General features: G+C 50.4%; 8 protein-coding genes across 8 annotated transcripts; 4 read left to right on the top strand and 4 right to left on the bottom strand.

The window, feature by feature from the left end:
• Positions 1-2,185: 2,185 nt before the first annotated feature.
• M430DRAFT_47315 (hypothetical protein) lies at positions 2,186-3,369 on the top strand (the record flags this gene model as incomplete). The annotated part of the gene is made up of 2 exons (XM_024867916.1): positions 2,186-2,584; positions 2,650-3,369. The coding sequence occupies 2 exons, from the start codon at positions 2,186-2,188 to the stop codon at positions 3,367-3,369; spliced, it is 1,119 nt and encodes a 372-aa protein (XP_024725822.1).
• A 2,179-nt stretch (positions 3,370-5,548) lies between these two features.
• M430DRAFT_15517 (hypothetical protein) lies at positions 5,549-6,999 on the top strand (the record flags this gene model as incomplete). The annotated part of the gene is made up of 3 exons (XM_024863268.1): positions 5,549-5,769; positions 5,821-5,927; positions 5,978-6,999. 3 exons carry the CDS (start codon positions 5,549-5,551, stop codon positions 6,997-6,999), a joined length of 1,350 nt encoding a protein of 449 aa, XP_024725821.1.
• Positions 7,000-8,172: 1,173 nt separating this feature from the next.
• On the bottom strand, positions 8,173-10,168 carry M430DRAFT_165380 (hypothetical protein). The gene is made up of 3 exons (XM_024863477.1): positions 9,655-10,168; positions 8,716-9,604; positions 8,173-8,495 (listed from the first exon to the last, which is right to left on the bottom strand). Exons 1-3 carry the CDS (start codon positions 9,829-9,831, stop codon positions 8,452-8,454), a joined length of 1,110 nt encoding a protein of 369 aa, XP_024725820.1. The 5' UTR covers positions 9,832-10,168; the 3' UTR covers positions 8,173-8,451.
• Positions 10,169-13,253: 3,085 nt separating this feature from the next.
• On the bottom strand, positions 13,254-14,845 carry M430DRAFT_32727 (hypothetical protein). Its single transcript, XM_024866223.1, has 5 exons — positions 14,414-14,845; positions 14,325-14,364; positions 14,183-14,278; positions 13,486-14,135; positions 13,254-13,437 (listed from the first exon to the last, which is right to left on the bottom strand). The coding sequence occupies exons 1-5, from the start codon at positions 14,541-14,543 to the stop codon at positions 13,289-13,291; spliced, it is 1,065 nt and encodes a 354-aa protein (XP_024725819.1). The 5' UTR covers positions 14,544-14,845; the 3' UTR covers positions 13,254-13,288.
• Positions 14,846-15,138: 293 nt separating this feature from the next.
• M430DRAFT_38951 (hypothetical protein) lies at positions 15,139-17,779 on the top strand. The gene is made up of 4 exons (XM_024867286.1): positions 15,139-15,253; positions 15,355-16,429; positions 16,479-16,540; positions 16,591-17,779. The coding sequence occupies exons 1-4, from the start codon at positions 15,206-15,208 to the stop codon at positions 17,719-17,721; spliced, it is 2,316 nt and encodes a 771-aa protein (XP_024725818.1). The 5' UTR covers positions 15,139-15,205; the 3' UTR covers positions 17,722-17,779.
• Positions 17,780-17,853: 74 nt separating this feature from the next.
• M430DRAFT_113882 (hypothetical protein) lies at positions 17,854-19,429 on the bottom strand. Its single transcript, XM_024861534.1, has 3 exons — positions 19,087-19,429; positions 18,540-18,868; positions 17,854-18,457 (listed from the first exon to the last, which is right to left on the bottom strand). The coding sequence occupies exons 1-3, from the start codon at positions 19,232-19,234 to the stop codon at positions 18,266-18,268; spliced, it is 669 nt and encodes a 222-aa protein (XP_024725817.1). The 5' UTR covers positions 19,235-19,429; the 3' UTR covers positions 17,854-18,265.
• Positions 19,430-20,443: 1,014 nt separating this feature from the next.
• On the top strand, positions 20,444-21,346 carry M430DRAFT_15512 (hypothetical protein; the record flags this gene model as incomplete). The annotated part of the gene is made up of 3 exons (XM_024863267.1): positions 20,444-20,867; positions 20,921-21,155; positions 21,205-21,346. 3 exons carry the CDS (start codon positions 20,444-20,446, stop codon positions 21,344-21,346), a joined length of 801 nt encoding a protein of 266 aa, XP_024725816.1.
• Positions 21,122-22,394, bottom strand: M430DRAFT_32724 (hypothetical protein). Its single transcript, XM_024866222.1, has 3 exons — positions 22,093-22,394; positions 21,205-22,025; positions 21,122-21,155 (listed from the first exon to the last, which is right to left on the bottom strand). The coding sequence occupies exons 1-2, from the start codon at positions 22,182-22,184 to the stop codon at positions 21,542-21,544; spliced, it is 576 nt and encodes a 191-aa protein (XP_024725815.1). The 5' UTR covers positions 22,185-22,394; the 3' UTR covers positions 21,122-21,155; positions 21,205-21,541.
• Between the last annotated feature and the right edge of the window lie 188 nt (positions 22,395-22,582).

Here is a 22,582-nt window from a genome sequence, read left to right as displayed (position 1 = left end):
AGTAGGATGCTTGTTCGGGTTTTGCTGGTCTATTTTAGCTTCCTGATCGCGCAATTCTGTTACCAACAACATATATCCTTCTCCACCCAGTACGATTCGACCAGAAATTGATCCTCTCTTAACCATGGATGTGTGTCAAAATAAGAGATCTCACATTAGTGTTTGGCTAGGGACTCGGGGTTGAACTTCAAGCTGGCGGATATGCAGCCAAAGCCTGTGCTCACGAGGATGCTTGCCTCAATACCGTCCCCTTGAATGAAGATACACAATAGAATCCAGCTATTTCCCATTGCTGAGATATGGGCCATTGCCCTTCCTACTTCTCATTCAAAGGATTACTTTTCCAGGAATGGTCATTTCGATAAAACTAGGCTGGCCCTGGTGTGAGTGCAATCAGACCCTCAAATTATTCTAAACATCTACAGTGGCAGACTAGGTTTTCAAACAAAGAGATTTTTATTGAGGCTCTTAAGGAGATCGATGAAGGAAAGGAATTGACAATTGACTACATGGGAATCCAGGGAGAAACCTCTTTCAGACGCAAGACCTTGAAAGATATATTCGGCTTCATTGCAGATACGCTTCATGCCGCAAGAACAAGCTAGTACCAGAAGCCAACAAAAAGGCGGGCTATCTCGGCTCAGACACAGAGGAGGAACGCCGCACAATATCCTCTTCATTGGTTTAGAGGTTGCGCAATTGCCATTAAGTATCTTATCCCGAGCTTCCTCACGTCTCCGCCGAGCGTCGACGTTTGCCGCGCCCTCTTGCGATGATTCAGACACTGATTCTAAGAAATTTAAGGGGGCGCGGCAGACGAGTGGGACAAGTCGGGGATCATTATTTGTGGAGGAATTGGCCGGGTGGGGGATAATGCTGATGGTGGTGATGCTCTCAGCCTCTGGTGAAGGAGCCATCACCACCCATCTACTCAGGTACTAGAATGCCTCGGCGGTATTGGGAACCACCCAGATGGAAGGACTGTCTGGGTCGTCTACCATCAGACATCCTCCTCCTGGACCAGATTCCTTCCCATACCATTTCACACAACGGAATTATAGCACGATGTCCTAAGGGTGCGAATCTTATCCCACTCAATACTCTTACTACTCAAACAACAACCTCAACTCCAGGGGCACCTCCAATGAGAGTCATCAGCTCCGCTCTCTATCTTGATAAGAATAGATAATCTAATTGGAGGTGCCTCAGGAAACGTCCGAAACGTGTTATAGGCGCCGCATCCGTCCTGCTGTCGGGCCGGCTTGTTATTGCCAGGTTTCCTGTGTCAATCGAGTCTTGAGTTGTGGAGGCTGGTCGAAGCCATAAACCAAGTGTGTTGTATTGGGGTCAATGGTGGGGTTATGGAGAATACTCAGGGCTGGTAAACGTTTGGAGTGTCTGTGTATTAATTTATATATCAATAAAACCCGTTTCATAATAGTAACCTTTGCCTACAATGTGTCTTGTGGCATAGTCCGATGCTCAACTCACTGCCAGACAGCTTGGCCTCCGAATTTCAATTATTCCTATATTGCTGAGCAACCATCCCCATCTACTCTTCCACAGGCAGTTCTAATCCCATTCGAATCCCATATCACTAGTAAAACCCGTCACGACTTCTCAATTCCTAATATTTGTCAAGTGACAAGTCTTTCCAATCGGATACCTTAGTGTTCACGAACCCCGCATTGCGGGGAAACGGGAGCGGCTAAACCCCGCAGACAGAACTGGCTAAAGTATGCGATTCTTGGTTCATGGTAAGCTATTCATGACATAATTGAGAACGCATGATAGAGCAAGTACTTCATATGCCGTTTTCAAAGTTGTAGTTCTGAAGCACTGATATAAGGCCGGACCTCGACGACGACAACTTCACAAGTGGATTTGAAATCTAGAGTTCATTATAGAACTAACTACCCTCTCTCTTCTTCTCTTCCCAACGACCTGTTTCCTGTGAACGATACCAGACCAGTCAGTCTCTTCTTCAGTTCTCCCACTTCTTCCCCGCAAAAGATAGGGACCTCGGGCAAGCCGATCTGCCGAGGATAGATAGAAAAGGTAGGTAGCTTCCTTCAAAGTTGGGGTTATTACAGTATACCTTACTCAAAACCTCAGCATTTCCTCAAAGATACAGATGCAGAATAATAACCAAGAGCAAAGAGACCTACCTCTTAATCATCAAACCATGGCCACCGAAACCATCACCCAAACCGCATCACCAGCTCAAATCGATTCTCTAGAATTCCCCAACCTGCCACCCTTCCCATCCAATGTCCCTATCGCGCCTCTACACCGGCTCTCACTATCGAAACTCCGCCGCGACGCTACCGAATCCGAGCGGCTCTTCTCCGCCTCCAAAGATCTCGGCTTCTTCTACCTCGATCTGCGCCAGGATGCCGAGGGGGAACGCCTGCTTGATGAAGCGGATAAGCTATTCGGGCTCGGCCCGCAGTTATACGACCTGGGTAGGGAAGAGCTGCAGAAATACGATTATAAATCGCTGGGGAGCTATATGGGTTACAAGGGGTTTGGCTCAGCGATTGTTGACGAGCAGGGGAATCTGGACCGGAACGAGTTTTACAACGTTCGTTCTCCTTCCTGGCTGTGAGGATGGAGAGAGATCCGATGATGCTGACCTAGGAAGTATAGATCCCCAAAGACGACTTTTTGGGAATTTCCAAGACGCCGTTCGCGCACCCCCGGCTGCTCTACGACAACGCCCCTCTGATCCAGGACTACATGCGACATGCCCACGCCCTCGTATCCCTCATCCTCGACCATCTGAATACCCACCTCCACCTCCCGCCCCACACCCTCACCTCTCTACACCGCCAGACCGAAATCTCAGGCGATCAGATCCGCATCGTGAAATCGCCTCCCCAGCCGCCATCGGACCTCAAGACCGCTTTGGGGAAACACACTGATTTCGGCAGCATCACCATCCTCTTCAACCGCATCGGCGGCCTGCAGATCCTGCCCCCGCCCTCCCTGACCCCGCCCGGCCGCGAGCCCGAGTGGACGTACGTCAAGCCGTTGCAGGGGCATTGCATCGTCAATCTAGGGGACGCGATGGTGAAATTCACGAATGGGTTGCTGAGGTCCAATATTCACCGTGTCGTGTCGCCGCCGGGAGAGCAGGCCAGTGAGACGAGGTATAGCTTGGTGTATTTTGCGAGGCCCGAGGACGAGGTCGTGTTGAAGAGGTTGGAGGGCAGTGATGTTATCCCGCCGCTGCAGGAGGGGCAGGAAGAAGAGGGCATGAATAGTAAGGAGTGGATTAAGCTCCAGGCGATGAGATTGCGGAATACGCAGCGTATGACGCCGGAGGAGAGGAAGAAACTGTGGGAAGAGAGTGGTAGGGGTACTTGAGTGAAATTCGCTGTAGGATTAAATTCAAAATTGGTCGAGGCACATATAATGATGACAATATTACACTTGTATTAAGTCACACTGGGCTATGGCCCAGTTTCAGAGCTTACCTCCCTCCATAACGGATTCTACCTCATATCGAAAAGGTCGGCCGTGTTGGGAGAAGATTGCTTATCCATATTTGTGGCTCGCGAGACTTCTCAGCATGCCATAATTCTTGCCAAGATACTTGAACTGCAGTACATCCGTTGGCTTCATTGTCGTAGGTGGGACATAGACGCCAATTACTAAACCCTTTACTATCAGAAAGTGAAATTGGTGGTAATATGGAAAAGTAACATCTTGCTCATCACTGGACAAGCTGTTCGAGTGCACCAAATCGTAGACGACAATAACCCAAGATGAACAGTTTCTAGAAGCCTCATATCAGACCCACCCAGGGAGTAGACTTCAGCCGGGGTTTATGCGCTCGAATGACCTTTGACCTGACTAAACCAAAAGAAGAACGAGGTAAAACGTGGGAGTCACTGGATTGGACGATGTTCTCAGACACCGCTGAGGAGATTAGATATCTTGGCTGACACCTGCATCATCAGCGGCGAGCCAAGTCCCCGTCGAACATGGCTATGTGAAAGACAGTAAGTAGCTTGGCTTGACAGCGACAGGGTATGGGAGCTATGCTATATTTTCAGTACACCCCACTTTCACCCCACCTCACTAACAATAAGTATGGGAAAAAGTACCGAATAGACGAAGAAGTAGTCCTGTCATCAGAGCACTTCATGTCAGTGCACCACAACTCTCTAGGGTTGTCAAAGTGTTTACCGAACAGCTGGAAACCCGAGTCTGATGGGAACAAGGATACAGCATAGGAGACACCAGATCTGCTTGGAATTGCAATATGGAGCAAAAGAATATCTACCTATAAATGGTTCTTGCGGTTTTAGCAGCAAATTGTGCGAGGATAGGTTCTTGTGAGAACAGTAGTCCTGTACGTTCTCGCATGGAGCGCCATGCCAGTTCGTATTTGCCATTGCCTTTGAAAACGCATCTCGTGTTTCTTGCAGAGTACTACTTGAGTTGACAGTAGACAGCTGCTGACTGTGCTGACTGTCGGTCATGAGTTCTCTCGGACAAAGGCCCGGAACTGGCTTGGGCGATTCAAACTTGCGGATCAAGGAAGATATCTGTAGTACTGCACATATTGCCCACAATTTCCCAATATGAAACTTCAGAAAGAGAAATCGGCCGGTCAACAATTGCATGACTGTTCCCTGATGCTGACAGAGAAGGAGGACTGCCCGGAGGTGTGATTTCCCCGAGAGATGTTGGGAAAGCGTTAGAAATAGGAAGACGACAATTGGCTCTTTGGTCGAAACAGGGACAAGGCGAAGGCCTTCAAGCTTCACCTTGGAAGCGGTGGTCAAGTAGTCCCACGCTGATGGAGCTGTCAATTGCATCGTGTATGGGGCAGTCGGCAGCAAGAAGAACGAGGATGCCCCCCTAGATAGCCGAGCAGCGAAACACGTGCGCGGGCTGGTGGGCATCAGTGGCTGGTGGAGAGAAGCGGAGAAGAGCGGACCGAGATGCCGAACTTCAGCCGCCGCCATCGAGGGCATTCAGATCGACGACAGTCTCCATCCGATCGACTATCGACTCTTCCACCAACGTTCTGCGCATCTCCGCCAGACTGCGAATTCCCTTGATTCCCTACCGTTACTTGGCGGTAACTCTCAGATTCCCCATCTTAAACACCTCCCATCTACCATGACCCCCCCTGCTCCACCGCCCGCAGCCACCAGTGAACGGCCGATGGTGAGTGCATGTGCGAGCTCCGCACACCATGCACCCTTTCAAGCATGGGGAAGGTGAAGCAAGATGGACCCTCCGAATGGCCTAGGAAGTCCAGAGCGCCGTCGAGATAACCCGTCCCTCGATCCCGCTGCTTGAACCTTGGATTCTCGCACATCATGGATTACTGTACGTGGGATGAAGATCTTGGCCTATCACGCTGTACACGTGCTCCGGGCCGCCCGTCGCTCTTCAAAAGACAATCATGTAGTGGGGTAGCTGGGTGATGGCATCAAATATACATATATATAATGGGGGCTGGTGATGGCCTCAAGTGAAACCTGTCTCCAGCCACCACCAGCTGTGCAAAGGCTTCGATCCGGTCAAGATGATTGCTACTCAGATCGCAACTGTCGTCGCTCTCTCTAGCCTTGTGCTAGCAGTGCCTCCAATCCAAATTCACGGCGCCTCCGGTAGCGACTGGAAGAGCAAAATCAAGAATGTCGTGGTCCTCGTCGAGGAGAACAGGTCCTTCGATACCTTCGCAGGCGGTCTCTCATACAACCCCACCATCAATGGGTTATTGCACCACAACTACTGCAATTCTATGTCAGCTTGCTTCACCTGAATTCCAACTGCGTGAGATTAACAGCCAACCAGGAACGCTTCAGACCCGTCCCAACATGACGATGTCTGCGCCGGGCCCCGCGCCAATGATGTTGCAGCCGATGACCCAAACCACAGCATCAGCGGTGTCAACATGCAACGTTCGTCTCGAGCTCCGATCCTCTCAATGCGTTTGCTAACATACCCCGAGTCTTCAGCACATGGCATCCCGATGAAGCCTTAGTCGATGCTGGATCTGAGCGCCAGAACATGCGCGGCTTCGTCACCGAGCAATCCGTTACATACAATACCTTCAACAAGACGCGTGCTGCGGAGGTCGTCAACTACTACACCCCGGATCAAATCCGTGTCTTTGGTGCCATGGCTGAAAACTTCGTCCTCTTCGACCGCTGGTTTGCCTCTGTCCCAGGTCCTACTAACCCCAACCGTGCATACCTCACTTCTGGAACTTCTCATGGTCACGGAAAGAACGACAATGCCTTCAATGTCTACGGTCTCCCGCAACGAAGCATCTTCCAGCAGCTGTCTGAAGCCAACATCACGTGGATGAACTACCAGAACTCCACCACTGGCCCAGGACTTGGATTCAACCCCGATGCCGCCTTCTACGAGTGGACCTACAATTCTGGTGCCTACAAGACCAACATTGCTCCCCTAGACCAGTTTTATGCCGATGCCAAGGCTGGCACCCTCCCAAAGTTCACCTACATCAACCCGGAATGCTGCGAGTACCAGTCTTTCCACCCTCCTTCTCCCATCACTCTTGGAGAGAACTTCATCAAGGGCATCTACGAAGCCGTCCGCAACTCCCCTCAATGGAATGAGACCCTCTTCATCCTGACTTTCGACGAGCACGGAGGTTTCGGTGACCACGTTCCTCCCCCGGTCAACGTGCCCGCCGGTGACGATCTCACCTACACCGAGGTGGCCCACGACGGAAAGAACATCACCTTCGACTTCAAGCGTCTGGGTGTCCGTGTCCCAACCCTCCTTATCTCCCCCTGGGTTGGCAAGGGAGTCGTCGAACACAAGGGATCAAACAACGGTGGCGAGTACTCCCACACCTCCATCCTTGCTTTCTTGCAAGAGCTGTGGGGCTTGGACACCCTGACCCCCAGAGTTTCCTACTCCTCAACTTTCGAACATCTGATTACCGACAGCTACAGAGATGACACGCCCGCTGAGCTGCCTAACCCATACCCATACAACTAAATGGGCGAGGAGCCAATGTAGGGTGTAAGGGATAATTCAAGTTCATGAAAATAGATCTTTTTCCATAACTTTTAATAGCTGTAGAAAATACAAGAAAAGTTCTATCCCAGATTTTGACTAACATCTCAGCTCGCTGCCCTAAGGTAGGTGAGAACCCTTTTAATTTATTGCAGATAAGTTTTGTTATGGCAGAGCCTCCAAGCGATTCTTTCTGCTAGGGATATTTCCTCAGTTACACAGTTCATCTGTAAATGACTGGGCCCGATTCGACATAGCATAAGCTCCTCCCCAAACTACAGATGTTACCCCAGAGAGATAACAATCTGTAGAACTGCTATATGTACTCGAAACCTACTGAATGCAAAGACACATCCTATACTGTACATAGCATGAAATAGAACCCTACACTTGAAATCACCATAGTTCGGGACTACCCATGCTGTATATACAGTATTGACTATTGAGGGAAAAGTAACAAATTTAGGTAGGATTTAATATCAACCACCTCTACAAAGCAAGCATGAAAGGTAAAACTCGAACTTCCTTCTACGATATAGTATTAAATCTACCTCATATCTGACGAACGAAGTAAAAGAAACATACCTACCGCCAAAAAGCGCCCAGGAAGGACCTTTCATGCATAATCTTGAAGCTTAACATAACCAGGTACCCAAAATAAATAAATCCACCCTTTGATATCGATGTACCTTACTCTTAAGATCTAGATATACTCCCCTATTTCCATATTCCTCCCTATACAATCAGTAGTCCTCTTAAATATAAATATTAAAAAAAAAGGGGAAAGGGCATCATGACACAAGCGCCACAAACCGCCTATCGGCACCGCCAAGCAGCCTATCTATCTATCTATCTATCTATCTACCCCAGCAATACGGGGTATACCTAGTACCTTACCTTATCTGACCGAATGTAACATTCCACCTCCTCCTCTCATACGACGTACCATACACACAAAAGAACAAAAAAAGCAAATTACAAATTTACCAGCCTCCCTCCCAATTCGAAACATAGGCCGAGCTCGCATGGTCCTCCTCCTGGGATGCATAGTTCGACTCGCGAGATGCAGGCACAGACTGTATGTAGATTGGCAGTGCTGATCCCCCTGGCAGGTAAAATTCAATTCTCCGAGGGCGCGTTCGTGACTCGTGGGGAGAGAGGGAATTTGAGTTGCCCGGTCGGTTCCCGGGAGGATTTTCGGTCTCTTCCTTTATTCGATCAATAAACAGATAGATGGGGAGGCAGTTGATGGAGGGGTTTTGGATCTTCGCATTCAAACCGCGGAATTGTAGAATAGAATTGATGATATTGGTATCTTTTCAGTAAGTAGTATGTACAGAAGATAGATTTTTATCAACATTTTATGCTCCGATCATTAGGATATCCAGGAGGTCGGGGCTCCTATACGTGAATCCATTCCAATCCAACCCAAAATTAAGTCCATCCTTCATAAGTTCCAAAATTATTCATGCTCAAAAGTGTTATTCCATTCTCGCCGCACTCCAATGCAAAATACAAATTGCTCCTGCGGGCCATTATTACCAGAATTGAACCCGACTCACGCAAAACCTGCTCCATCAGACGGAGGCTCTCAATTTTACAAGAGAGCAGCAGCGACGAATGCCGCGATAATGGCTCCGAATGATGAACCACCTACAATGACGTTTCCGGCATTGGCGGCGACGGCTGTTGGGGAACTGGCACTGCTGGCGGTGGCTGCGGACATTGTGGCATTGCCAGCGTGGATGGCTGCCGTTGGGGCTTGTGGCTGACCATCTGAGATCTGGGAGATGGGCGTTGCAGTCACAGTTGCTGTAGGTGCTTGAGGTTGACCATCAGAGATTTCGGAAATGGCTGGAGCAGTTGCTGTCGCTGTAGGTGCTTGTGGTTGACCATCTGAAATCTCAGAAATTGCTGGAGCGGTAGCTGTAGGAGCTTGTGGTTGTCCATCTGAGATCTCAGAGATTGCTGGGGCGGTAGCTGTAGGAGCTTGAGGCTGGCCGTCTGAGATCTCAGAGATCGCTGGAGCAGTAGCCGTGGGAGCTTGAGGCTGGCCGTCTGAGATCTCGGAGATCGCTGAAGCAGTAGCCGTGGGAGCTTGTGGCTGACCATCTGAAATCTCAGTGATAGGTGGAGCAGTTGCTGTGGGTGCCTGTGGCTGACCGTCCGTGATCTCGGTCACTGGCATGGCTGAGGGAGCTTGGGGCTGACCGTCTGAGATCTGAGAGACAGTGGCGATACCCGTACCGGTTGGCTGACCATCTGACGACTGACCCACTGGGTCGGCAGCAGCAGAACCGCAAGGTAGGATATCGATGAGGATTGGTTCGCATTGATCTGCCCAATGTCTGTCATACAAGTTGTAGAAGCTACCGCTCAAGCATTCGTAGAAGATGGCTGAGCCTCCAAGAGCGAGAGATCCATTGCTGCAGACTGAATAGCCTCCCGTATAGATGGCACCTGCTTGAGGGGGGCCATCGAATTGGAACTGGTAGTTGGAAGCAATGTAGCCAGTACGTCCTTGTGCATCGTGCAATTGGCCATTTCCAAGAGTGATAACAAGACTTCCTGGGTCTCCGCAGGCACGCTTGATTGATGTCAGTTTCCAGTCAATAGAGTCTTTGATACTTGGCCTACCTTGGACAGATCTCGCTTCATCACAGTGCTGTTGACAGCGGTGATCTGGAAGGTGCCTGCGTAGCTAGTAGCACACCCAGAGGGAGCAGGAGCGGTCGGCGTGATATTCGAGGTCACTGCTTGAGGGGCGGCATAGGCCAGGGCTGCTAGAGCAGCGAGAGCGAATGTGGTCTGCATGTTGATAGCGAATGAACAATGCAGGACGAGAAAGGAGGTCAATTGAAAGCGAACGACAATCGACTCTCGGAGGGAACCGCTCAAATAACACTTGACTCCACGAGAAACTTCAGGGGGAACTTCAACGAGGAGGAGGCGGGTGGACAATGCGACTATATATATGTAAGGAGGTTGAACGAGATCGTACTACGACTACTCCGCTTCTGCTGGCCGCACATGCTACAAACCTGCACCTACGCAGATAGGGTGAACGATGAGCAAGGGCGAGGGGGAGGGACTGCAGACTAACAGCAAATAGGGAAAATGTCACGCAAGTGATGATCTGGATATTCCTGATAATTCCCTGAAAGGCTGGAATGCACCATATAAGTTCTAGTCCCCAGTCCTTACAGCAGTAATCACTGATTACTCCAGGGCAACGGGGATTCCAGCAACCTATCACAACGATCTTGCACGCCTGTTTACCTGCCTGATGCTATCTCCCTCCCTATCCAGGTTACAGATTGTCTTGCACAGCGCCTTGGAAGGTTGTCAGTGTGGGGCTTCGTGTTGCGCCGGCGTACCACCACTAGCCACCACACTGCAGCTGCTGAGACGGTCGCATATCCGGGGGAAGTAGATTGGCCAGGGCCGCATGGTTAGTGGCTGTTCCGGGCCAGGAGCGCTGGGAATCAAAGCAGGGGTTCAGGGGGTTTCCAACTTCATGCTCCGTCACATCGTCGATCCCCTTGGACGGTTCCCGTACGTTGTACTCTACCACGACCTCGCAAGGACTTCAGGCTTCTTGCGTACGAAATGGCATGACCTTACTACAGTACAGTATTGCTTTGTAGAATTTCTGCGCAACTGGCCATATAACATATCGTGCAGCCGTCTGAGATGTATACGTATCGTTCTGTGTTTAGGCTCATCTCCCATCCTTCTGAGCTTCTCCGCACTTTTTCGAGTTTCGAGCAGGGAGCGGCCTGCCAAGGTTCGGGGGCTTTGAGCGTACTATGTTGTACGTGTGAGATCAACCCGCTTGGTTAACCAACCACAACCGCCTCGTATGGAGTTGCTGCGTGACTGCGGTAGAAGATACTGTATGCAGAGATGTCATTCTTGAGCGAGGAGCTACTGTACCAGCCCACGATCGTGGCCGCTGACTCAGAAGAAAGTCTGTGTGCTGTACACTGTACACGGAGTCACGGACTCTTCTTGTCAGTTGTGAACTTGTGGATCGGGAGGGCTAAAGGAACGAAGTTGAGCGGCATGAATTCCAACTTCAAACCTCGCAGCCTTGGAAGTTGGAAGGCGATGCTTTCGGCTCTCGGGCCCCAAGACTTCAATGGCCTCCGTTTTGAACTCCGCTCAATAGCTCAAATCCTGCAACGATCGTATCCTCATCCTGTAGCGGTTCGTGTAGCGGTTCGCACGATGATAGAATTGTTATTATCTGGGTCCTCAATAATGGAGTATCGTTACTCCGCATAGATCAAGACCAAAATATATCTCGATCCAAGAAATGGCTCGCGAGCCCCGTTGTTGTCCCACTCTGTGGGGCCGCTGATAACTGCTATTGATACACCAGATAAAGCATGGCGCTGATCAGCACCAGGATGACGATGTTTATAACGCGCTTCACCTCCACATTCCTATGTCATTCGGATTTCTTCTTCTATTATTATTACCATGGCGACGGCGGATGTCAATTGCTGGGGCCGTAAGCTCTTCGATCAGTCAGCCAGCTTCGGGAATCGGGTCACGCCAGGGCGGGCTTATTCCCTAATGTCCGCCATGTACACGGTGTACGGTCGGCAAATCGTCAAGGGAAGGGAACCCCCCAGTCTGGAAGCATGGCGTGGACATATTGATGTCAAACTTTTCGAAGAACTTCCAGGCGGCATGTGAACGAGATGTGGAGTCTCCTGCCATTCAATCTTCATCATTCGAAATTCACATCCCTGCGTTCCTTACTCGAGAACACAAGTTGAACCGACACGATCCTTTGGCTCTCCACTAAGTTCTAACCTTAGAGGAAGCGGTAGGATGAGGATTCCCCCTCGTTAAACCTACCCACATTGCTTGACGGCAGTACACGGACGGCATCGAGTATCAGTTCGCAGATGCGAAAACCAGAGTCAGGTAGGTTCCTTGAAACTCACAAAAGCAATATCACATGTATAAATGCCGCTACCATTGGGTTGTCTGGTCGACTAAACCCCAATTGCCTGCAAACACATCGCCCCTGCCCAGCCGTCGAATTATGCGGAGATCTTAAAGCATACATCCCTCTGTACTATATGTGACACGAATACCTCGTAACATTCTGGACGCGCTTGAGGCGGGGTTAGCCACCGGGCCTTCCTAGCATCCTGCGAAGCCAAGCACAGAGCGTATAGCAGACGGCGATACCGATGGCGATAACCCGCATTAATCGATCCTATTGGAAATCCTATATCGTTCGTAACCAACACCTATCACTTGTGCGTGGAGTAAATGGAAGGAATCGTCTTGAATCTCGAATATGTCGTGCCCCTGTACTCCAAGTCTGAGATCAAGCCCACTCTGTAGTTCACAGCCTTGCGAGAATCGTCTTTCGATATAGGATGCGGATGATAAGGTAACCAAAGAAACATCAGAACAGAAGCCACGAGAGCACGGCGGGGGGAAGAAAGAACAGGCTAAATTGCCGTGGCAGGAAAAGCACCAGGGAGACCCAGGCGAACACATCGTTCTCTTCCCCAGAGCTGCACCTGCAAGCTACCTTATCCTATTCTGTTTGGCGGTAGGGTTCTCCGCAGTCTTATGAGGGAAAAGAGGGGAGGCTGTAGCGCGGCAATTCGGAGGAGAACCCTGGATGCAAGCAAATTGACAGAGGTAGAGGACCTGATCACAAGTGCCACAGAGTTATTCTCATCATCGACATTCGAGCATGGGGCAGGAATCTTATTGAGGGGCCATACCGTGCGCGGTAAGCTGGAAAGAGCAACAGTTCCTAGAACGATGTTTTCTTAATATGATATTCGACTGTGCAGTTATTTTCGATTTTCACCCCGCAATCACCACCCCCCCCTTCTCCTTCTCCCACCTTCTTTTTTAACCGCATGCGTGGGTCCGAAGCCTCCCCCGGTTTCTACACCAATACTCACCCATTATTCCTTGCTCCTCCGGTAGAGAATCAGACTGCGGTGTCTATTATAATTTATAAGCTACGCTCTATCACGGGGTGGTTCGGATTCAAATGGAATATCATAAAGATCCAATAATTCGTTGTGAGAAACACCCCCGGAAACTTTGTACAGCAATGGCCGAAGCAGAAGACGGTCTTGCATTTTTGTGAAATGAATCTAGCTCTCTAATTGATTCACCACACTTGTAACGAAAATCTTGCGTGAGATCAGCATGACCCTGATATCGCAGATTTTCATCCACCCCCCGACTCCATAACTCCAGTTGAATGGTATTTTCCATAGAATTATTCCCTATCCGCGCGCCACAGTCCGAATGGACCCTGGCAGTTCTTCCACATTTTGATTGTTCCGTCTTCGCTCCCAGTTGCATAGAGCTTTCCGTCAGGGGAGAAGCTGATGCTCCAGATCGGGCCATGGTGGCCCTTGTGGACATCTAGTACCGTTAGCAAGAGACCCCGTCCAACAAAGATCGGTGACATACCAATATCCTGCTCAGTATCGTAGTCATATACCTTCGCCCACGTATCTTTCATTCCACCGGTGATGAATTTCCGCTGTGAAGGGTGCAAAGCAACACTCGCAACGTCATAAGGTAGTACCACTGACTTCAGCAGTGTGCTAGCACTGGGTCCGCCAAAGAAGTACACTGTATTTCCAGCAGCAATCGTCAAGACTGGTAGTCCGCCACCAATGTCGTTCGGCTCGGGCTTCACGTTGGTGAATTCGCAGGAGCCAATCTCTCCCTGAACAACTTGTTCCTTCACGACCGTTCGTGCATCCAGGTTCCACCATCGAATGACCTTGTCATCTGCGGCTGTAACGAGGATATTCGGATCTTGAGTCCAGACAATAGCCTTAATCGTTCCCTTGTGGACACCAGGCCCAATTTCAAACCCCGTCTCTGCAAGTATAACATTGCCATCGGAAGTACCGTTCGTCGAAGGGACTGCGCCGTTCGGGGAAGGGTTAGAGATTGGTGCTATCTTGTCAAGGTCGAAGATTCGGAGTTTCTTTTCCATTCCTCCAGTCGCAAGAAGGTTACTCGACTTAGGAGGGAAGGCAATCGCTCGGACGATATGATGGTGTTGGATAGCACAGATCTCCTCGCCGCTATGGGTATCCCATACCCTCCTGAAGATAATTAGTACTAGTGATAGACGAGAGGCAGAGGGGCATACGCGGTGAAGTCTGCAGAAGCAGTCGCTGCTGTAGCAGCATCCGGCGAAAGTCTCGCTTGGTAGACGGCACCCTTGTGTTTAAAGAAAGTTCCAATCCTGCACATATAAGCATTATCCACAGTCGCCCTTGTTCAGAGCATACCAGTCGCCGGTTACACCATCGCGGAGCATGGGATTGTTATCTGATTGCCGCATTAGTGGGATTTCGTCGCAAACCATGGTTAAATGTACCTTTGCATGCTGAGATCAGATAGTACTCTTCCTCCGCAACAAATCCAGAGAAACTAAGGTGCGTGACCGGTCGGGAATGTCCGTGGCACGTCAAGGGAACATATTGTTTCGAGATTTCAGGCCCCGCCATGACTGATAAGTGGCGCGAGAGGTAGATGAGGAAAGTAAGTCGAGACTTGGTAGATATTGTCTTCTAAAGGAATGACTTCTGTGCGACTCAGCGAGGGAATGTCGAAGATTCTTGGGACCGAAGGAGAGGCGGGTAGGTAGACACAAAGGTTCGCGTCCCGTTGGATGCCGTCGTCCAGAGAAAGGTATTTCAAAAACTCCAGAGATATGTACGTACGAAGGAGGGGAAGTCGGTAAGAAGATTCGTCAGACGGTCGTAAAGTCGTTACTAGAGCTGTTTTCCTATCCGTATCCACAAGCAGCCGTGAAGCTCTGTGGTGAATGCAAGATGGTGAGTCTCTGCCCGTGGAATTCATCACATTCGCATCTGGTAGCCCCGAAAAGGATACGGGCCTAAACCCGATTCAGCCTTCAGTGTGGATGAAACGAACCGGAGCGGTGGATCCTTTCTCCGCGATAAGGCACGATCTGATAAAGCAGCCGCATCGGTGGTGATTACATAGGTAGGTACGGACAGTACGTACAGCATTACTGTGGAAGCTTATAGTAGCAAGGAGAGCACTTCATTCTTCGAACTCTTCAATCCCGCCACACCAGCCTGGATTCCTTCATGTTCTGTTCATCTCCTTGATCACCAGTCCGCCGCGATATAATCTATCCAAGATGACAGACTACAAACTCTCCGCCTCGCTCTCCGGTCATGAGGACGATGTGAGCTCATCCTAACCTTGGTCCTTTCTGCCCTCCCCCACCTGGCGCATGAACTATCCACCTTCTATGAGCATATTTGTACTGACTTACTGGTAATATAGGTTCGTGCAGTATGCTTCCCCACCTCGAAAGCTGTCATCTCCTCTTCCCGAGACGGTACAGTGCGGTTATGGAGCCTCCTCTCTGACAACCCACCTGTCTACGACGCCAAGATCGCCTCAAATGCTACTGGATTTGTCAATACTGTTACATACCTCTCTCCGAGTCAACAGTTTTCTGAAGGCCTCGTTATATCAGGTGGACAAGATACCGTGATTGAAGTGCGAGAGCCGTCGAAGGCACCAGGAGACAATGCAGAGGCCCTCCTTCTTGGCCATAGTCGGAATGTTTGCGCTTTGGATGTTGACCCCGCCGGGAGATTCATTGTTAGTGGTGCATGGGATGGTGAGGCAAGAATCTGGCCAGTTGGGAAATGGGAGAGCCAAACAGTTCTCAAGGGTCATGAAGGCAGCGTATGGGCTGTTCTTGCCTTGGATTCGGAAACAGTTGTTACAGCATGTGCAGACCAACTGATCCGGGTATTCCATACATCTGGAAAGCTGATTCGGAAATTTCAAGGCAGCGATGCGCCCGTCCGCGCTCTGTGCAGGATACCGAAAGGCCATCCAAGTGCCGCTGATTTTGCATCAGCATGCAATAGTGGGATTATTCGGTTATGGACAGCTACTGGGACACAGGTGGGAGAGCTTCGTGGCCATGACTCCTTCATATATTCTCTGGCGGCTACACCTTCTGGCGAGCTCGTGAGCTCCGGCGAGGATCGAACATTACGAGTATGGAGGGGGAACGATTGCATACAAACAATTACACACCCCGCTATTTCTGTTTGGGGAGTAGCTGTGTGTCCGGAGACAGGTGATATCGTTTCCGGGGCAAGCGATAGAATTGTCCGCATATTTACGAGGAGCCCGGAACGAGTGGCAGATGCGGAGACTATAAGCCAATTCGAGGAATCGGTGAAGGCATCCTCGATTCCCCAACAGCAGGTTGGTGAGGTGAACAAGGAAAAGTTACCGGGACCAGAGTTCCTGGTTCAGAAGCGAGGCACAAAAGAGGGCCAGGTACAGATGATTCGGGAGCAAGATGGGTCTGTCACGGCACATACTTGGTCTGCTGGTAAGTATCTTGGTTAATGATAAACGATTGTAGGCTAATCCCCAATCAGGAGCAGGTCAATGGGTCAACGTTGGGACGGTCGTTGATGCCGTTGGAAGCAGCGGAAGAAAGGTAAGGCATCCATTCAATCAACACCATATGTGATTGTAACATTGGCATAGGTACCCCACATGGGGAAGGAATACGACTACGTATTTGACGTGGATATCGAAGATGGAAAACCCCCCCTGAAGCTGGCTTACAACCTCTCACAAAATCCATACGAGGCTGCAACAAAGTTTATCGAGGACAATAAGCTTCCTATCAGCTACCTCGACCAGGTTGCAAATTTCATCACGACTAACACCCAAGGAGCTACTATTGGTGAATCCCAACAATCACAAGGACCTTCTGATCCCTGGGGAAGCGACAGCAGATACCGGCCTGGAGAAACCTCGCCCGCAGCATCTGTATCACCACCCAAGATCCTTCCACAGAAAGAATATCTGTCCATTCTGGTTGCAAGGATACCCCCTATCCAAAAGAAGATACAAGAGCTAAATCAAGCACTAATCGCCAACGGCCAGAAGGAACTGTCACTCAACCCAACGGAGCTCACGATACTGGAAAGCTTGTGCAAGCACTTGGAATCTGCAGGCGCTACAAAGACATCGCAGTCGGTCTCAGGTGGGCTTGAGCTGGCTATCAAGCTGGCGACTGTCTGGCCTTACAAGGATCGACTCCCAGGCTTGGATCTTCTACGTCTGCTTGCCGTTGCACCTATGACTGCATCTTTTAACCATCGAGGAGGCAACATTATCGACGTCTTAGCAGCTGGCGCTATGGAGGCTCAACCGCCTGCAGAGAATCATGTAATGATGGCAGTCCGTTCCTTTGCAAATCTGTTCGAGTCTCTGGAGGGACGGGCTCTCGCAGTCTCGGAATTCGACAAGATACAAGAAATCATATCCACCACGATCAGCAGCAGCACGAACCGCAACCTCCTCGTGGCCGCAGCTACAGTGTACATCAACTACGCCGTCTATTTCGTCGCCGAGACCCACACCACCAATTTCGAGCACGTGCTCGCCTTAGTCGACACCCTGGGCAAGATCCTCAACACGCAGACGGATTCCGAAGTCGTCTACCGCGCCTTGGTAGCCATCGGGACTCTCCTCACGCTTGGCGACGAGGTGAGAAGCGCAGCGAAGGATGTCTACGGCATCGAGAAGAGCATCTCTACAGCTGTAGGCAAGGCGACCGATCCCCGGATCCGCAACGTCGCGGCGGAAATCCGGACGCTGCTGAAATAGGAGAACGGGGGTCGTTTCATGACGGACTGACGATGAATGAGCGATAAGCTGCGGAAACAGCATTTGCATTTTTCTTTTTTCTCCATAGAGCCTCCTTTTGTGGGCTCTTTCAAAACAAAAAAGTACGGCCTTAGCAAGCGTAAGAGAAGAAAAGAGTGCACCCCAGATAAGAGATCATAGAATCTGAATCGATTTCTGGTTTTGAACGTGATTAAAAGAATGCCATGTGAAACTACGAAATAGTCTCGTATCATTCGTATCTCGTCCCAGACATCTATTATTCGTACCTTGTCCCCTTCCTCGTTCCCGTGTCGGGCAATGGGACAGTTTTGAATGAATGCTACCTACCTAAGGTAGACAGACAATCAGGAATTATAATGAAGTATTGTTGTAAAGTGTATATATACCCGCTATTCCCGCTTTCCGCTGCACTCCAGAACGCCTATATACGCCCGCGCACCCAGCAGCAAAAGTGGTATCTTATCTCATCTCCTCCTTCATAGGTAACTAAATCACTCTCGCCATCTTAACAATGACTGACTATCTATAGCAGAGCCCACATGAGGAGCGCTGAGAGCGATAGTGTTGATACGGAAGCCAGTGTGCGAGTGGCGGATGAGGTCGCGGTCTGGGCCACGGAGAAGACACTGTTGAAGGAGATGGTGGAACTGTTGAAGCAGTTCGAGGAGTTGACCTCGGCTACGTCTTCGGGGAGCGCGAAGGTGATGTCGACGCACTGAAGGGGAATATGTTAGTTTATTCTATCTCCCTTTTCTTTTAATGGACCGAGGGGAGCGGGCGGGGGGAAGTGTACTTACGGAAAACAGCGCAGCGCCATGGACAGCCGTTTCTACCACTTGTATGGTGGCATTATCCCCAACATTCACCGTCGTGTTCGCCGGCAGCGGCACTTGCGGCAAACAGAACGTTCCGGGGTATGGGTTCCTCGAGGGCCCGACAATTTGGAATACTGGCACCATAGGGTTCGACATGTTTGGTGGTCCGCCGTCGGGCCCGTTGGTCCCAAACCCGAGGTTCATGTAGAAAAAGGCTGTGGCATGCCCTTGGAACCAGCCGGGCTGTACAGCGATAGCTCCTCCAGTTATGGGCCATTTGGTTCGGTTGGTGGTTGTGGGCATGCCGCCGCCTGGGAGGGTCGAGTTAGCGATTGTTGAAGACTTGAGATTGCCGAGAGGTCAAAATTCAGGGAGAAAGTAGACAGAGTGCCGTAGAACTGTGATAGCTTCAGAGAAGACAGAGCTGCCTCCTCAACTCTTCCGGCCCCGAGCCTCTTCCTTCTTCCCACTCTGGCTCAGTCCGCCCTCTGAAGGCCCGGTTCGAGTAATGAAAGGGAGATATGCTTACAAGGATACATCCATTGCATGCCATAGGGGAAGGTCTCGTTCGTGATCAGGTTATCTCCTCTCCATCCTGGGTACGTGATGACGGTATGTGCGTTTCCTCCCACCAGCATCCATATCGCGGCGATAAGAAACGAGAACCTGGAAACCATGGTGCTGGGACACTCAAATAGAGTCGGTAGTGCTCACTTGAGAGACTCGTGTGAAAAGTACCAGACCACACCGGCTCGAGTCGTATATGAAAGGGAGAGGGACTTTTCTGGAGAAATACTGGAATGCGTTGAATACAGAGAGCAGGTCGCCATCTTGGTCTCCTGGCTGTCGGGACCTTTTTGTCCTATGGATTGTCCACCTGCCGGTGACGGTACTCTGCTGTTGCCGTTCATCCAACCGCCAATTGTCCTGCTCCAGGCCGAAGCCGAAGCTCTCATTTGTGGGATGGCGATGCATCTGGGCGGTTGCGAGATGGCGATGAACCACTCACGTTGCGGCAATGCGTGATACTGAATTGCCTCTGGCCGCCGAAGGGTGTCCCAAGCTGCAAGCAGTTAGAGGTGATCTGAGCAGAGCCGTGATTTGCAGACAAGCATCACGGCGCAGCCAATTGGGCGTGCGGAGGAGAGCTCCCGCATGCGCCGTCCGGGGTGCGACGCAAGGAGAGAGCGACTCCAGCCAGCGTTGTAGCCGCTCGGGACTCTGCCCTCGCATCGCCATGCAGATGCGAGAGCTGCTACCCAGCCATCGAGAGAGAGAGCCATGGACGGAGTGAGTCGATGACAAGAAGGCGATGCAGTGAAGGAGAGAGGTACTGTACTATACTGTACGGTACTCGATGATTGCACCGTATATCTTCATGTTATCGACAAGGTGCGGGGAGGCTCGCCTGATTGATCTCCATTCGGTGGTTGTTATGCGACCCTCAAATTATCAATACCATCCACGACGCATCGCAGTGCTGCCCATCAGTCAGAATCAGTCTCTGAGACACGGGCTGTATCGATCATGGATTCATGATACCAGAGTTGTCTCTTGGTTTATGGCTTTCAACTCAATCAGAGCGCTTCGAGGGAGACGGGGCGGCCCGAGAGACACCAGTAATCACCCCGTCCCAAAGCGGAGGCGGTGGCTGTCCGTTCTGCCAACTAAAACCCATACCCTGAAATCCGGAAATTTTAAAAACTCGATTGACTGCGGGGCATTCCTACGACCAAGACAAAATAGCAAGACGGTATCGATCGATTTTATCTGATTTCTCCCAAGGGACTTGCGCTACAGGACCACTCGATTTGTTCAATTCCCTGGGTGCCATTTTCTGAAGTCATCTCATAACCCACAAGAGGAGAACTTCCTCCCCCACCACGATGCCGCACACAAATCGCAAGAAGAATCCCCAGAATGCAAATTCTAAACCAAGAATCGTCCATACGAAGAGACAGCAGATAGAGGATGGAGACGGATGGACACATGTCGTTGATACCCCGCGTCGCTCGGCTCTGACGAAAAAGGAGGGACGGTTGCACGCCGGTGATTTTGAGAAGAATGGGGTCAGCTACATCAACCAGACTCTGGAGGAGACGCGCAAGGATTTCGAATACTACACGAAGCAGTGGGAGACAATGGAAGCTTGTGAAGCTTTGAAGGACAAGTTGGTGGAGGTGGAGGGGCGCAGGAAGGCGGACAATGTGGTAGTCCTTGGGCTGGGGAGTCTGCAGAATGCCAGGAGAGAGGGCAGGAGGGCTAGCTATACGCAACTGGCAGCTTTGCGTACGGCCGTCGCCACATTAGGTATGCATACCTATCTTGTCCATATGATATTCATGAACTAACGGGAATGTTAGGAGGCAACCCTGGGTGTATTTTTCAAGATCCTCAATTCACAGATCTCGATCGGGAATTCCTTACTTCTCTCGGATACACCGTGGTGGAAGACCCAGAAGCGTTTGGCAAGATAACGGAGAGTAGCTTAGTGTATGCTATACATTGCTACGCGGATGTGTACAAGACTGTCAGCGATGCACCAAGGCCTGCAATTCTCATCGGAACGGATGTTGCTAATTTTGGGAAATTTAATCTGTACGTGAAGGCATGGCTCTCGGGCGTCTAAATGCTAATACAGTAGTAGGTCAGAGACGACGGATATAGTTGCGAAAAGTTTGGAAGAGATGGTCCAGGATTGTGACGAGATCGACTTTCCGCAGGTTCGACATGATTTCTCGGATACCAAGATATATTGGAGGAAGGTATCGGAGGCTGCCAAGCCTTGATAAAGCGGTTCATGTCGAAACCCTCGCCTGAATATCAGAGTTGCGCCATTCTCCTCGAGTTTGAATAACATCCACAGTTCGAGGGAACCGGGGGCCTTGGGGGCATTTACAGTTGTTCAAAAAGTCGCTGTGACGAAGCTTGAACGACAATGCAAAGAATCGTTTAGCCCTACTATACACCAGTTCAGGGACTATTTAGTTTATGGTGCTGGCCTTGACAACACTCCCAAAAGCATCTGCCAACTCTGCGAGAGACATTTTGACCACATCCGCTGCCTTCGCCCCCGGAATATCCCTATCGCCAACAGCATCCTCGGCGATAACCACATCATAGCCCCTCTCAGCAGCCTGCCTAGCAGTGGTACTGACACATACATGGGCCATGTATCCGGTCAATACCAGCTTAAGCTTGCTCGTTGTCTTTAAGTAGGCATCCAAGCCCGTTCCTGTAAAGGAGCCAGGCTGTAGCTTATGGATAACCTTTTCGCCATCTTTGGGTGTGAGCTCGGAGAACTCCTTGGCGAGGTCAGTTCCGGGCGTGAAGACTGGTGCACCGGCGGGTGTATCGTGCAGGACGTGGACGATAGGAGCGCCGGCTGCGCGGTATTTCTCGAGGAGAGTGTGGATGGCTTTGCGGGTAGAGTCTACATTCTCTGTCTTCAAGTGACCGGTGGCATATCTTTCCAATGTCAGTTTACTTGAGGGGTTGTTCATCATCATCATCATCGTGCTTGTGCATAACATACTCGTTCTGGGCGTCGATGATAATCAAGACACTGTCTTTGGTGGAGGCTGCGGATGGCGCGACGCCAAGCAGTTCCCTGAATCCCTTGGCCATTGTTGTTCCTGGTGCTGTCTCACCCGAATATCAACGAGGTATTGTGATTTGAATTTTGATTTTGTTTATGCTTTTGATTTTGATTTTGAGGTTGATAGATATAGAATATTAACACCACTTCGCCTTCCGAGGTCAAGGTTGAGAAGAGTCAGAACTTTGCCAATGATTACTGATCCTTTTGATGAGTGATAGATGCAGTTGATGATGCCTGCGGGGTGAAGGAGGGGCAAATCATATTATGTCATGATCTTCGTTGCTACCAACTGCGCCGCCAAAGCGGTTGTAGCCTTCGCCATACCCCTTAAGTCTGGGGAAATTCGGAAAATATTTGTTTCCAGAGCGGCCGCAAGTACCTAGGTATATATATCCCCAATTCTTCTGCAGACGTCCTCTATCCC

Source organism: Amorphotheca resinae (genome assembly GCF_003019875.1).
Source record: "Amorphotheca resinae ATCC 22711 unplaced genomic scaffold M430scaffold_1, whole genome shotgun sequence".
NCBI lineage: Eukaryota > Fungi > Ascomycota > Leotiomycetes > Helotiales > Amorphothecaceae > Amorphotheca > Amorphotheca resinae.
Note: the sequence above shows the minus strand (reverse complement) of the source record. Positions and strands in the feature narration are given on the sequence as shown.